Source organism: Cygnus atratus, chromosome 2 (genome assembly GCF_013377495.2).
Source record: "Cygnus atratus isolate AKBS03 ecotype Queensland, Australia chromosome 2, CAtr_DNAZoo_HiC_assembly, whole genome shotgun sequence".
Taxonomy (NCBI): domain Eukaryota; kingdom Metazoa; phylum Chordata; class Aves; order Anseriformes; family Anatidae; genus Cygnus; species Cygnus atratus.
In genome coordinates, this window is record NC_066363.1 from 48460550 (window position 1) to 48476860 (window position 16311).

Here is a 16311-nt window from a genome sequence, read left to right on the forward strand (position 1 = left end):
TAAATATAGCTTTGGAAACTTCAGCAGATGTTCATTTTTTTTTTCTAGTTACAACTCTTTTTTGTTTTTGCTACTACTTGGTTAACTAGCTGACTCTAATTGATTCTTTCATACTGTGATTCATAATGTGTTATGAATCTTCTGTTAATTTGTTACTCTCTTATTATTATTTCCCCTGATTTAACACATCCTGTTTTAGAACATCCATTGAAGATGATGGAAAAATTTTTCATGGCATTTGGATCACGTCCTGAATGTAATTTGAATGCCATCTTTCCAAAGTTGCAAAGTAAGGGGATCTCCTGTTTTATTCTTCAATCATATAACCTTGAAAACGAACCTTTCAAAATCCTTCTGTGCCTTATCAAAGGCCAATACTTCTACTCCTTCCTGCAATATTACTTTTTCTGCATAATTTCTATTGGGGAAGAGCCAATGAACAATCTCAGTTTTTCTCTTATTTTTAATGAATGCCCTGTTATATTGTAAGAGAAGTCTTAAACTGATACAAAAAATTCTCACTGAGTTCAGGTGATGCGACTCCATTTACTCAAGTAGTACTCCCCCCCACCTTCTATTTCACCTTATTTCTGACTTTTTGGGGGCTCCCTACAGGAGCTCTCTCCATTCATTGGTAATGTTGAAGCCCTTTCCCTACTCCTTAGAAAATATGGCAATACAGCGTAGAAGTAACTCCCAAGGAAATGCTGCCCCAGTGGAGATGGGCCACTGAAACCTCCCATCTCTATGCAGTGCAGTAGTCTCACTGCAGATCAATATGGACAAACAGATTGGCTGTTCTAACTTGAGCAGTAACAGATACACGCTCTCCTCAGCCAGATGAACAGGCAAGTTAATCTACTTTTAAAATGTACACATTTACCATTATTGTAGGATTATTAGTCCCCATTGCATAAATTTAGCAGGACCAAGGCAAAGGTGATTCGTGTTTATCCTTGGGTACATCAATTAACGATTCATGAAAGCTCTTTTATTTAGGTTTCATTTAACCTTCCTGAAGCTAATGAGCACATTGCTTATTTCATCTTCTCCTTACATTTTTCTCTACAGGTAAACTATTTTGAGGCAAAATGGACTATTCTTTAGATATACTTTCCTGTGGCAGTCAAATCCTGGGCTAACTACTACTCATTTGTACTATTTCAGTTTTAGACAAACTCTTCTCTCTCACACCCACACTCACCTTTTCCCCTCTTCTTCCAAAATTCATCTTTTTTTTTTTTTTTTTTTTTTTTAATGGGGATGTTATATTTAACCTTTCTCTCATTTCTCTTTTTCTCAAGCCTTCTTTCGTTCTAGTTACACCACCAGGTAGTTTCACAGTCATCCTCTAAGTCTGAAACTTTCAAAAGTGTGCTAACCGTGCTACAGCATGAGAAAGCTTCCATATTTTTAGTATGTTCCCCAAGTAGAGAAAAATTATATACACACATTGCACATGTCACAAAGGGCCTCAGTCACCTAACTGTGCTAAGTCCCTGTCCCAAAGCAGCCCCATGCAGAGCCCCCACCTTGACTGCGAGTCCTGGAGTCTCGTCGTACAGATCTGACTCGGCCAGCAAGCATGAACCTACTCAGTGATTTCACATCAGAAAACAAGCAATCAACAGAAGCAGCTGAGAGTTGCAGGGTTGCAGCTATTTCTGGATTTGTAAACTAGCTATTAAAATAATGCAAAAAGATGCTGTCACATTAGCATGTTTTCTGGTAAACCTTATTCCTCAATTTCAGCACTACTGGTTCTACTTTAGTATTTTACTTTATCATTACTTACTGTGAAATATTTGGGATACTGGATTGCAAAAATGTAAGTCTAAACCTTCTGCAAAGGAGACAGTCACCTTTACCTCCATAATTCTGGCTATATGCTGAATAGAGCAGAAATCAGCCCAGCTTCTCTGACAACAATGGAGCTTTGCAGGTTCATGCCAAGTGGTGATCTGACACAGTATGTCCAGGTTTTAGTCTATGGTTTAAATAGACTGTAGCAGTTGTTTGTCTGGCCTGCAAAAGTGTAACCTGGGTTTCTGGAAACAGTGGGAGACCTCCTTGAGATTTTTTTGAAGCAGTTATTGCTGCCTTGTTCGTCCAGTGATACAAAAAGCGTAGTCTTGCACTGCATCGCACTTTCTGCCCTGGAATCAGTTTTGCTTCTTTTTCCTTTATTGTGAGTTCTTTACCTAGTAATTAAGAGACTGGAGTGGTAGCAGTGATCTCCATTTCTGGTGATCCCTCTGGAGCCCACTTTATAAGAGACTCTGTGCAGTGCCTGGGTGAAGAACACCGAATCAGAGTTTAGACTTGCTAGAACTTTCTGCAAAGCCCAGTATTAGGCCGCATCAATTCTTGCAACTTCAGGAAGGCCTTTGATTAGCAGGACCCAAAGGAAAACTGTATAGTCTGTATTAACAGTATTAATAACTGTATTAACAGTTAATAAATTGGGGGAATTTCTCAAAAGAAACAAAGAAGCAAGATTGAAAAAAAAAATCAGGACCAGTTTCTCTGCTAACCTCTTTCTATATGACAATTTCACATATAGATGTTTTAGATTGAGAAGCATATTTGAGCCTCCCAGTACCACTAATCCAAAGACATATGACTGTAGATAAGTTGTTAATGGCTAATGCAGACACAAGAAGGTGAAAGCCCTCAAGTGAACAACTGAATCCAAGTGCAGTCTGGAACATGGTGGAATACAAGAGTTGTCACAGCTAGGACTGGAAAAAAAAAAGCCACCTAAGAGAGAAGAGATCACCTTTTTCAGTTCCTTCAATTTTCCAAAAGAATAGCCAGATAAATGTTCAGATGCGTGAAAATCATTCAGCAACAGTGACAACTGCAGCTCAGAGGCATGCAACAGAACGGAGCCAGATTTCAGAGCTGCAACAGGCATTTCTGTAAAGGAACTGAGCACAACTGAAGACCCACAGGATGGGCTTCTCCACTTAACCTCATGTTTCTAGGAAGTTTATCTCAACAGACACCTGCAGGATTTTCAAAGAATTCAGTCATGAGTAGAAGTGATTTACCATGACTCTCACCCACCACAACTTCAAATATGCAAAAGAACTAGTGTACTAAATCTTACATCTCATTACATATATTGGTGTGTGCATATTTGCACACACATATATATATACACACACAGTCATGTACTTTATGTGTTTATTGACTTGCATATATAGGATAGAAATGAAAGTTTAAATAACTACTTCGCAGTTTTGCATTTTGGGAGGCTTCACTTGTGACCCAAAATAGCATTTTTTCTACCTCTTAAGTAATTTGCAGAAGATTTTACTCACAAGGTAGCAACGAAACGCATATATTTTTCCAGAAACAGTAGAAATAGAGCTGACTGCTGGTTCCAGGGCATCAAAATCAATTAGTAATATGTACTGCAATATCTATTCTGTAATTAGAAAGATATCACAACACTTAGAAATGGAACAAATCTTTACCCTTAGCTCCCACAGAAAGCTAACATCAAGAGAAACTTGAACAGCATTGACATGAAGAGTGAAATCTTGTCCTCTTCATTCTCATATGACTGCTGAAGGGCTAAAACTAAATAGAGAAATCATACTTCAGTGGTGCAAAGGCAAGACAAGAGAGGAATGTTCTTCTCCATACATGATGCTTGGAAACACAATTTAAAACTACATAAGAACCAAAGAATCGAATCCACTAATTCTGGGCTTTGATAGCCTGTAGAGTTGCTTTCCAAGACTTTTCAAATGCTCATATTGTAATTCATGTGGTTAGGGACAATACAGTCTGGGAATTTTGATATACATTCAGCATCATCTCACTTTCTGGTATTTGTCTAGCAGTAGGCTTAGAAATATGGAAAACGTAGAAGACCTACTAACAAAGCCAAGCCTGTAGAGCCTGTTTGGACCAGCTCTCTGGTTCGCAGGCAAACCCACCCAGGCTAGGCAACAAGGATTAGGCCCATGGTTTCCCTACACTATTTCTTACTTACTATTTCCAGGTATTTTAAAAAATTAGACTCTGCAGGTTTTCTCAGTTACAGAGGAGGAGGGGAACATTTTGAGCCCCCCCCACCTTTTTTTTTTATTTTTTTTTTTTCAGAGATAAGCCTTGTGTGGAAAGCATGTTTCCCCTGCAATCAGCATTAGCTCCTCAGGGAGGAGAAAGATCAGAAGTAGGGTTATCAAATAGTCCATTCTCAACAGCAACGGTCAAGCCACTATCAGGCCTGCGACTGAGCCCCCCAGTTTTCCAGCAGACGTAGACGGGACAATCAACTGTGCTGCGCATAAACCTCCCAGAAAAGACTCCTTCTCTGTGTGTCTATCAATGACTAGATTGCAATGAATGCAGCTATTATGCATTTTAACTACCAGCCATACGCCTGGTGCTGTTTCCAATGAACCCAAAGGGAATGGTGTTATTGACTTAAGTGGGAGCAGAGGCTGGCCCTCTGCTACTTTGCGATCTAGCAACATTACAGCTTGCTAATGCTTAGCCAAGTGCACTGTACGTGAAGTCAGTGAATTTACTAATGAACGCGATTCCTCTGACACATATGTGTTGCTGGGCTGGTTGCTTCAGTCTAACTCTTCCTGGATGTATCAGGGGTCTGTATGATACTCCTCCCTGTGGAGAAGAGGGATTTTTATAAAACAACTTCCCCGGAAATGATTTGCCAGGAGGGGTTCAGGACACGAAAGCACAGAGTCCATACATGAGCCACACAGCCACACCTGACCAGCTAACACTGCACGGCTCAGCAGAAACGTTTCAAACAAACATATTCCTAAAATGAATTGCATCGGAACAAAGCTTTCTCACGAAGCTTGTGCTTCTGCAAGCCACATATTTTCCTTGGCACTGTTCCAGGCTTAAGAGCAAATGTAAATGTTACAAAGGCTCAGATACAGCAACTTCTTCTTCCCTGATCGCCAAGGAAAACTTAAAGAAAATAACCCACAAAACCTTTACCATTTGAAACAGCAATGCCAACAGCCATCATTATGGAAATAGGAGAATGAATCAGACATGGAAGTGAGGTGCAATTTCTTCTCCAGCTAATTGCACAATGACTACCAGGGCTGCAGTGTGAAGCTGGCATTCAGTTGAAAAGAGGTAGTATAATGTGGCTTCAGCTGTATACCAAATGACTTGAAATGCTTAGTATGAAGGTGTGTGTGCAGAGCACATTAAGCAAAGGCTGGGTTTTGTACACTAAAAATACTCTGGGTTATCAAAACATTGCAGAGCACAGCCTGCGGATTTCTACGGCTTTCCCATCATTTGACACGCTCCTGCTCCCAACACCAGTGCCCCCTTATGTGTCTGCCATCACTGAATGAAGGTGGAGGCATTCAGGTCTTCTCTGAAGGAACTGGACACTTTCTTGAAAGCTCAAGACTCGAGGACTTCCCTGGACATCTGTGTGTGGATGATAGACGAAGGCAAAGTTCATTGCTAGATGAACGGCATACTGCAGCTAAGAGGTAGGAAGGTCTGCTTTGTTGGTCAACTGGGACTGGAGAAAATCGGGAAGTGACACCTAGTCTGGCCATTTACTCTTTTGGGAGCTTTCTTCTAGTGAGCCTCCAGGAAGACTTGGTTCATCTAAACCTGCTAGAAACAGCAAAAACCCATCCCTGATCCTGAGGGTGTGTGGCTTTATGTAACAGGACACCCCTCAAACCCAGACATGCAAGTCCACCAAAGGTCTGACACTAACAAATTACTTCAGTCCTCCCTTACTCATCGCGTACAACTGAAGTCCCAAATGTTAACGACTCAGCATGTTTTATCACAGTAGCTTGTACACTTTCAATCATCATTAGAAACGAGGAGGGTCTAGACACAGGCACCAAGCCAGATTAAGTAAAACTTTCCATGAGGAAAGCTATTTGTTTTCTCCTAGAACTGCTACGCTAGGCCAAGAGGGAGGGAGGGAAAAGCTCACACAAGACAGACCAAAGTGTAGACAGCGTTAGTGAACTTTGCAGACTACCTGCATGTTGTTCTAATGACATCTGGACTACTGGAAATCACAAAATGCACTCAGGAGTTTTCAAAAGCATAATTGTGGCAGCAGCAGACTAAACTTAATGCCTCAAGAGCCAATCACTTTAATCATGAAGCTGAGATGTATGAAAAAGGATACATTTCAGCAAAAGAATAATTCTGTCTGCTATGGTTCCTGTTCAAATAAACTATATCACCAAACCACGTGCATTTGAAGAATACAGAGGAATAATAATAAAAAAGAACATATGGTTTAGAGGCAAAAAAAAACTTTCATATATACAGAATAGGAGATATATGGACTTGTCAGACATCTAACAGTTCAACACTGTAAGCAATTCATGGGAATGACATTAGCAATAGCTCATGTTACATCCAGGAGTTACAGCTTTTACTGCAAAAGTTATTTTTAAAAGAGCCATGTTTAAAATGAAATGGCTGGCAGGGCTGCAGCTTTCAGTAACACTTTACCTGTGGTTTTGCCACTTTTACATACTTATTGGGGGCTTAATGCTCCCAATTTACCTTTTCAGAGTAAAATAAAAGTTGCAATGAGTGCATTCATTGGCATGGTACTATAAAACTCACAGCTGTACAAAGACAATCACAAGAACAAAAGCCTCCTTGTTTTAAAAAGGATGATGATGTGGTTTTGATACTTTCTGCTAGCCATGTATCTAAACATCAGATAACTTTGTTTATGGTTTATGTATTTTCATCTTACTACATAAAGATTTATAGCTCAGATCAAGTTAAGATCAGAACAGAAACCTTTATGAAAGTGTCTGTGTGGAGATGAGGAGGCTGAATTAATACACAAAACTTCAGACAAGAGATCTGTCTTTCAGATACTGTTAATCCAGTTCTGGCACCTACAAATGACTTGGGGCATTCTGGAAAACAGTTTTTTAAATTGAGGTTGAAATTCTGGCCCCATGCAGTCAATAGGAGCTTGCTGCTGCCTTCAGCGTGGCTGTGACTTCATCACAAAAGTCTAGATTAGAAAAAAAAAAATTGTGAAGAAACCGAGGTCTTCTTCAGCTTCTTAACTGAAGTGTAGTTTTATTAAAGAATCTTCCAGAGTGCTATTTTGCTTTTCATTACAAAATGCTTTTGTAAAGTTTTATGTACTAATACAACAAGTTGGGATCATAGTGTGTAAAATACACCTTGAAACCTGCTGAGAATATAAATCATAAGCCTTTTTCCTGTTGGTACCAATGTCTTTCTCCCTTGCTTTTTAGAAACAGCTTAATTTTGATCCGTAATGAAAACAAATTTCTTTGGTGTTTCTAATGGCAGGAAATAATTTCACAACTGAATGTCACGCTGCTGCAGGTAAAAATGCAACAGCTTTGGTTTCAGGTTACAACCTGAAAAGTTTCTTGGCATTAGCATGCCTAATTGTACTCTCTCTATCCTGGTGAAATAAAAAGATTTGGAGATTCTGTGTTCCACCCAGACTACAATAGGTCCAGGAAAAGGAAATGGGGATGAGGAAGGTAATTTCAAGTCACCTTTAGCATCTCCTGTTGTGAGCCTGGCTCACAACTTCCTGAAAGCTGTGTGAAAGTAACTCCATCAACTATGGCTTGGGGTTTCTTCTACCACTAAGAAAAGCAGTCAAAATTTGGAAAAATTATCTGAGCTGCCCTGGTCAACTGAAAAGGATTCTTTCAAGAAGAGACTACCACAGCTTTTGACCCAGGTCCCAGTTAGAAGGCAGGAGAGAAGAGCATATTCATAAGTGAGATAGAAATTAAGGTAAATTTTCATATCCCCTTGAGATAATGACTGGTTCAAAGGACTAGTAAGAGTTCTCATCAGCTCATAGATTGTCCAAACCAGCCATCTTTTTGGGCAACACTAATTCCACTTTATCCCTCAAAGGGCTGTACAGCACATTAGACTCACTGCTCCCCAAATAAAATGTTTAGTCTTAAAAGCAACTATCTGCATGGACTTGCACTGAAGATGTCCCTCAAGCTGATAAATCAGCCTTCCTGTTTGCCTATTTAAGGATTTTCCATGCACCCCACCACTTTAGCACCCTGCACTACTCCCAAGTTAGATCTGCAAGGGGAAAGTCATGTAACCTTTGCTGTCTAGGGCAGGGATAGCACAGGTACAGGAAGCCAGCATTAGCCCTGGAATGATCTGCCAGGGTGCCCCAATGTGCCGCATGTTGCTGTAAGAGCTTCTGGCAATAAGGACAGGAGACACCCCCTCTTCTGCTGCAAAGAACCATGGGTTCCCATAGGGGACCAAAACCAGGCATAAATGTCACATTTCAACTACTTTGTTGATACCGTTCTTTTAAACAGCACATCAAATCTTGCTCTGAACACAGCAGAGGGAGTCAGCCATAATCTTTGTTTGGAGGTTGAACTCGTAATTGCTTGAAATGAGTGCTGGTATACAAGCCAGATTGTTTTCAATATCAAGAGCATAGCCATAATATATCAGGTATCACTTTACAGGGTGAGTTTGAAATATGTTATACATTTTGAATCATATATGCACATACTGAAATGGACAGGACATTTAATGAGTAACCCAGGTGGCTACTGCAGATTTTGACTTAAAACAAGATTGCCAAGACCAAAACTTATTTGCCAAAATGGAAATCTCTTCGGGTGCTCCCTTTATATCAGTTCAGCTGCCCACCATTACAGAAGCAGAGAAATGTCATGTACAGGATATATATTTATATATACTCACTGACTATTTTTTTCCATCTATACTCTGTAGTATAGATGGACTATATTTGGAGATATTCCAGACCAAAAGGAATGAATATTGCTTTGGTCCCATAAACTGAAACCAAAAAAATTCTGTTTATACTTGGTCCAAGATTGCTACATGTATATTAGATACATAAATCATATCTCCCCAAAATGGAAAACAATCAACCAAAACTTTACCAAATATCATCTGGCGTAACTAGTTAGGTATTTTATTTTTCCAGTAGTCCCATAAGTATGTTAGAGGTCCATACTTCACACTTTTCAAATGTACCTTCAGGTAAAACTGGCAGTATTAAACAGTTACAAGACCCTGTGAAGATACTCTTTTTTATGGAATGATGCTTTGAGAATTTAAATTTTCATGTCATTAAAATAATGCATTACTTTTGAACTACTTTAGGGATGGCGGAAAGAGCTGATGTATTTAGAGTAGTAGGGAAGGAAAGCAGTTAAGTACATCTGACCTCTCTCTGGCTTTCATATTGTTCATTGGTACAATTTTTAAAAAAAATTTAAATTATGCTGTATGAATGGATCTGAACTGAATCAGCAAAACAACAAATTATAAAGAAGTGGAGCAGCAATCTATTAAAAAAAGAATAACTGTCTTTGTTCACCAGTATGATTTTAATTCTGATTTTCAGAATATAGTTCCAAATCGTATATGTTCCACTTTCCCAACAAGGAAAACGTTTAAAGATGGATACAACATTAACAAGAAACACTGGTGATTGCTTAAAACTCCTATTCCAAAAAATAAATAAATCAAGCACATGAAAAATAAGTTGTTCCTATTCAGAACTACTCTGTAAAAAGCATTCTCCCTCTAGGCTCCGCCTTATTCTATTTACCAGAGGTCTGAATGAGACTGCTCCAGGCACAATGACACTGCATACGTGGAGTATGTATCTCAGTGAATGGCATCTACCGGGACACCAGGATCCATTATGCTGTTTTCTAGGCAGTCACTGTTGTCGTCAAACTGCCCTTTGAGACTGTGCCAGCTCCCATTTGACATCTTAGCTCCCCATAAGTAACAGGTAAACATGAGATGAGGATTTTTACTGAGACAGGATGAGTTGATTAGATAGTTGCTGGGGAGGATAAGATGGTATCAGGTGTGGCTTCAAGTCATGCTTACTCTGGTCTATGGGTGGATTGCTTGCCACCCAGCGTGGCCCCCACTGCACTACCTGACCCACAACAAAAGGCTTGCTTCCCCTTCTGTGGGCTGGATCCACCTATTGGACCCACGGGATGTGGTTCCATGAGCTGACCCAGGGGAAATCTATGTAGGTTTTGCTATTTTTGGCAGGTTAATTTTCCATTAGCCTGCGTTGCCACGTCATAATCAATTGATATTACTCAAAGGAAGCATCAAGAGCATGTGGCTAAGCACAAGATGGATTGAGGCCACCCCTTCTATGGAGAGCCTACAGTTCCATCAGATGAAATTTTGTGAAACTATTGTCTGCGCTGGTATTTTAAGGTTGCCTCTATGAATGCCTATAGCATGGGATGTAAACTGGCTTCCACTCTGACCTGCAGTTTTGTGCTTCTGTTCTGTGTCTCTGAGGTATGACAGGGATGTGCATGGTTTGAACAGAGGGTCTTGGCCATTACATATCTCATGAGCTGTGGTTACTACCTTCAGCTCCCCTGTTGCACACTTCCTCTCTCTGCCCAAATACAGAGAAAAATAAAAAGATGGCAGTAGTCTTTTCTTGACTTCTACAAGGTCTTCATTTTGTCAATGCAAGGCACAGGGTAGATGGCCTTTTCTGTAGGCAGTGAGATAGGGCATAGATAGGTAATGACAGCCCATGTGGATTGGGCTGCATCAGTCGGAAACAAACCTAAATATCAGTTTAGACACAGAAGAAGGACTTCCTCTCGTGACCATTTCTGATTACCCTTAGAGAAAACTGCCATTGTTTAATTTTTTGGAATTACATTTTTTTTTTCCTATTACATATTGTTACCATGACTGTTATGTCTATGAATTTTTTCTTGGTCTATAGTTCTTGTGGTCAGCCACAAAAGGAGTCTGATAGCCTGCTCAGTGCCAAAGGGAAATATATCTCGATTTGGCTAGCTGGAAAGATCTTCAAAGTCAACTCTAAGTATCAGTGCAGATGTACACAGTGGCTTCTACAATTACTTTTGATTATCCATCGGAGGACTGGTGTGCACATGCGTCCAGAAGAAGGAATGGAAGAAAAATGGTTAAGGACTAAAGCATTTCCGCTTTGTCAGAGAGAATGAGCAATGCTGAAAAAATTAAAACCCGTGTCCCAAACTATACTGCAGCAAATTCAGGAGAAACCTGAAGTAGACATAGTTGAGGAGCTTCATCCTCCACCTCTGATCTGCAGTCCCATCTCTCCAGCAGAGACCAAACAAAGGTAGCTTTGGTAGTGCTGTGAGAGAAATGGTTGATGGATTTTGGAGAGATAAGGCCACTCTGATCGACCATTTTTTGTGCTTTTCTAGAAAGACAGCCATAGACTAGGTTTAGATTCTAACTGTAATTTCTTCCAGCCACACACAACTTCTGGTTTCTTTCAAAACCAAAATTTGGGCATGTTTCTTTATTTTGGTTTGTGTACATTTCTTGTTTGGTTTGTTGAAAATCTTGTTCCTCAAAACACACATGTGGTAAAAATGCACATTATATGAGGGAAACCTTGTCACAAAAGATGTGTTGTGCATAACTTTAGTGAACTGAACTCCTAATTAGGAAAGTTCCTTTTGACCTTTCTATCATGCAATGAATAATAACTTCTGTTGAGAAAAATAATTTTCCCAGAGTTGAAAAGCAAAAGGCTGCAGCTCAAGCTCCAAAACATTCATTTGTACTCCTAATTCAGTGAGTATCATGCTCTTTAAAATAGAATGACTAAAAATTCTTTTTTAAAAAAAAAAAAACAGTGCCATGAACTGTCTTTAAATTCTCCCTAAAAGACAATCACATTCAGATGTTCCTTGGCACCAATTAGTTTCAATGCAGCCATTTCAAAGGCTTTTTTTTTTTTAAATAGCATGGTATACTATATAGTTATACGGCAATTGGAAGGGAACTCACGTACTGCATTAAGGTGAGGGTTCAGAATACTACTGGGACACTTAGCAGCAAGTGCTAAATCACAGCTCAGTGAGGTCACATAATCAAATTCCAGAGTACCCCTTTTATTATGTTCAGCTAATAAATCTTTGGCAGCTGGCATCTGACAAGTTCATCACAGCATTTTAACATTTCAGTGGTGCGTGTAGAATATATATGCATAGAAAATCTTACAAAGAAAAAGAAAAAAAAATCAGCAGCAAGAGCACAATAAGAACAGAAGAAAAAGTAGTCTTAATGTCGGATACCACCAGACTGAAAAGTTACACTGAAAGATGTGCCTCCATTTTTAATTTGAACTTTCTCAACTGAAGGAGAGCAGTTTATCATTTAGTTCCAGTGAGCAGATTTGTGTATCAGAAGTTTCACTGCATTATGGATGGGACAATGTTAAATATGTTTTCACTGCAGTTCCACAGGTCACTGGCATGGGCATAAGCCAAGACCATACGGTTAATATTATTGCAATATAGCTATTGGTCATGCAGCTAGCTCTACAGTAATGAACAACACTTACGGTTTAGATAATATGGTTTCATTATTGCAAGTGAAATTAAATAACCTTTTTCCATACAGAAAGAAACCAAGCAAAACTCTCCATCACTCCACCAGGCTGTTAATTAAACTTTTTCCACCAGGTTTCAAAAGGAGGAGGGGGTTAAAGGAACTCACTGATACAGAAACATGGTTGAACGCAAACCTCTGCGCTGTCGAAGACTTACCATCATCCAGGTACATCTGGTCCAATTCCTCAGGTTCTCGCTTGATCGTTACAGGAATAGGGGCCAAATTATGATTACTTTCCTCATGCAACTCTGGCAATGACAGTGGTTGGGTTGTTGGAGACTCATTTCTGTGAACCTTCGGCAGTTGCTGCTGCTGTTGACCCATTATGGATGAGTGAGTTGGACTGCAGGACTGCAAATAGGTTGGCTCTTGGGTAACAGATGGAACTGGAGAAGAGGGACTGTTGGGATAGAGTGTTTGTTGATAACCAAGGGGACAGCTACTGCTCAGATGTTGACTCACCTGCGGCTGCAGCATGATGTGAGATGATTGCTCGGGGGAGCTTGGGTGCACAACTATAGACCTTGGCACTTCCTGTATGGTGGGGACACCTCCAGCGGGCTGCTGAAGTCCGAGGTGACCGTGGCCTGGGTTGGGGATGCACTTATAAGGAGAGGATGAAAGGTCGTGCAGCTTGGGGCTTGCGTTGGGAGAGGGTGACATCACTGCATTTCTCTGCTGACAGGAGGCGAAGCCAGCCACAAGGCATGAACCAGGATCCGGGGGCATCATGATCTGCTGGCTGTAGTATGGTTTAGAGAGAGGGCTTAAGCCTTGGTTCATTGGTCCACAGGTTTGAGCAGGCTCATAGTCATCTGTGGGTTCTGTTTTTATAATTGGAACTGTTAAAAGAAAAAAGTTTTAAATAAACATGAGCTGCATATTGGTATGATCAAGTTGGCTTGTGGCTAGGATACCCTTTGCAAAACAAACAATGTCTTGAATAAGACTCTGTGTGTCTTTTGCCTAGTTCTCCCACCCTATAAAAAAAATGAATGAGTCATCAGCACAAGAAAGTCACAGCTGGTTCTAATATTGAACAGGACTATTTTCTTTGGACTCTCCTCCAGCACTAATGTGCTATAAAAATCTATTTGCAAATAGCTAAGCTTCAGTGGAAGCTTTGGACCCAAGGGCTCCATGGATTTGTAGTAATCAAAGCAAGAATTTTAACTTGGATATACTACTGCATTTCTACAGCTACTGATGGCCCATTTGATAAATGTCTGCACATTTGGTAAACTGGAGCATAATAAGGTAGAGATGGGGCTTTCAGAGTTCAGTGAAAGCAAAATTGCAAAGATAAATGACAAACTACTATGTACAAGAAGTTTTCAATTATGAGGATATTTTTGAAAGAGTAGGATTTGGTTTATTTAGTTTTTACATGATTGTGTTTAATCTTATTAACCAACCAATAGGTGTAAAATATTCAAGAAGTCACATCCAACTCTCCATGATTCTAAGTTGGATCCAAGCTGCAATGCCAGCTCCTAAATGGTGTTAACTCACTCTCTTACTACCAAGAAATATTGATTACTATTCTACACCTCTGCTTGTTCCACCTGTTTTCCCAAAAGAGGTCCTAATATTAAGATGTCAAACCATGTCTCTAAATACTACCAGCTGATGGACAAAATGACTGTCTATGAGCATCAACCCAGTCTTGAAAAATATAGAGCAGCATTCTCAAATCAGAGAAAAGATCCTTACTCAAATCAAAGCGCCCTTTTCCTATCAGCTTTCTCTCTCAAATCAGAGAGAGTGCCTTTCCTGGTTCCCCCACAGACACATGCATTTCACTGGTAAAAGATACCCACTTTCTCTATCAGGAAAATTATTAATACGCCAAGCCAGTATGTAGATGCATTTCTTCTAGCCAGATCCAATTGTAATCCATACAACAATTATACAATTGAGTTCGGATGCTTGGTGGCATTTATGTTCTTTCTCAAAATGAGATCCACAGAACAGCCACAGCTTGAAGGCATTGTAGGAAATTTATGGTGAGACCACAGTATATCTGTTAGAATATCATTATAACCAACCTGTTGTGGCACAAATTAGTGAAGCATCTTACACAACTCAGCTTGGAGCACATGCTCATCACATAAGGGTCTCTGTGTTTTTATTTGCATGTGTTTTACAAATACCCTTACACATTTTCCAGCCATTTATTACTATGTTCATGTATGAGTCCTTTGAACCCCTAGAAATGCATGTGTGTGCATATGTACATATAAAACTTCTTTTAAAACTAACAAATTTTGCTGCTGGTGAATGTACTTCGCTACCCTTGTTTTACAGCCCCCTAGCCTCTTGTTAACTTTGCTCTCTTTATGTTCTTTTACATATAGATGCTTGCAACACTTGTTTCAAGATTTCTAGCACCCCTAGCAAAAATATGTCTATATATGTAACAGAGGCACAGGTGCTGCTCAGGATGAATGTGCAAAGGATAACAGACTGTCATTGGATTCCTCATAATCTTATTTTCACCTGCTAGAGTGCTGCACACTGGTTAGCATGGCTACTAATGCACTTGGTTGCAGAGAAGCAGATTCCAGGTTCAGCAACAGCTTTATAAAACCAATATCACACCTTTATGAAAATGCAAGACCAAAGAAACACACCTAGATAAACATAGCCGCTTAGATATTGTAAGAAAATACCTTTAACAAGTTCCTGAGCTAGCAAATATTCTCACATGTTTTATATTAAGTTCACTGTACTAGCACTAACCACAGCACAGCTGGAAATATGATGGTTGTTGAACACTGAATTTTCCCAATATATCACTGTTATAGAACACCTGTGCTAAATAATTCCAAGCTCAACCACTGTCAATTCAGCTGCAATAAACCCTGGAGTTGTCTGACTTGTTATAACCTATGGAAGGATTACAGCCGTGGTGGCACAGAGGGCTGGAGGGAGGAAGCTTTATGATTCCTGATCTCAGGCTGATTTTTTGTTGTAGCTCTTCTATGGCACATCTTTGCTACTTGGCTTACCAGACACTTTTTTGTCACTTCACTTTTTTTTTTTTCTTTATAAAGACATTGCCATGGGGTCAGATTAGTGGCCATGAACATCATCAATCTGTAAATTAAGTTTTTTTAATCTCATTGTTCTGAAATAACACCTGCAGCAACTAATAGACCATGACCAGTAAGTCCTGCTCTGCACTGAACAACGGAGCAGTGCGCAGCAGGAATATCCTGGATTTGTGTGTTGGTTTTACTCAGCTGGGCAGCTGAGCTCCAACACAGCCAGTATCTCACCCTCCCTTCTCGAAAGAAGGGGGAGAAAATATGATGAAAAGGGTTCAAGGGTTGAGATAAGGACAGGGAGATCACTCAGCAATTATCATCATGGGCAAAACAGACTCAGCATAGGGAGATTAATGTAATTACCTATTACTAGCAAGCTAGAGCAGTGAGAAAGTAAACACAAACTAAAACCACCTCCCCCCATCCGCCCTCTTCCACCTCCTCCTCCAGAAGGCACAGGGGAACAAGGAATGGGGGCTGCGGTCAGTCCCTAATGCTTCATCCCCACCACTCCCTCACAGTCACTCCCTGCCCCTGCTCCACGTGGGGTCCCTCCCAGGGGATGCCGTCCTTCCCGAACTGATCCCGCAGGGGCTGCCCACAGGCAGCAGCTCTCCAAGAACTGCTCCCACATGGCTCCGTACCACGGGGTCCATCCCCCAGGAGCAAACTGCTCCAGCACGGGTCCCCCACGGGCGGCAGCTCCCCCCAGACCCCCTGCTCCTGTGTGGGCTCCTCTCCACGGGCTGCAGCTCTGGCCCGGGGCCTGCTCCTGCGGGGGCTCTCCATGGGC

General features: G+C 40.5%; 1 protein-coding gene across 1 annotated transcript in view; it reads right to left on the minus strand.

Annotated features, from left to right (window-relative positions):
* The window catches only part of NFATC1 (nuclear factor of activated T cells 1), a 120148-nt gene that overhangs the window by 21491 nt on the left and 82346 nt on the right, over positions 1–16311 (minus strand). Inside the window, 1 exon segment of the mRNA XM_050708932.1 lies at positions 12624–13310. Coding sequence (XP_050564889.1) covers positions 12624–13310 — 687 coding nt within the window.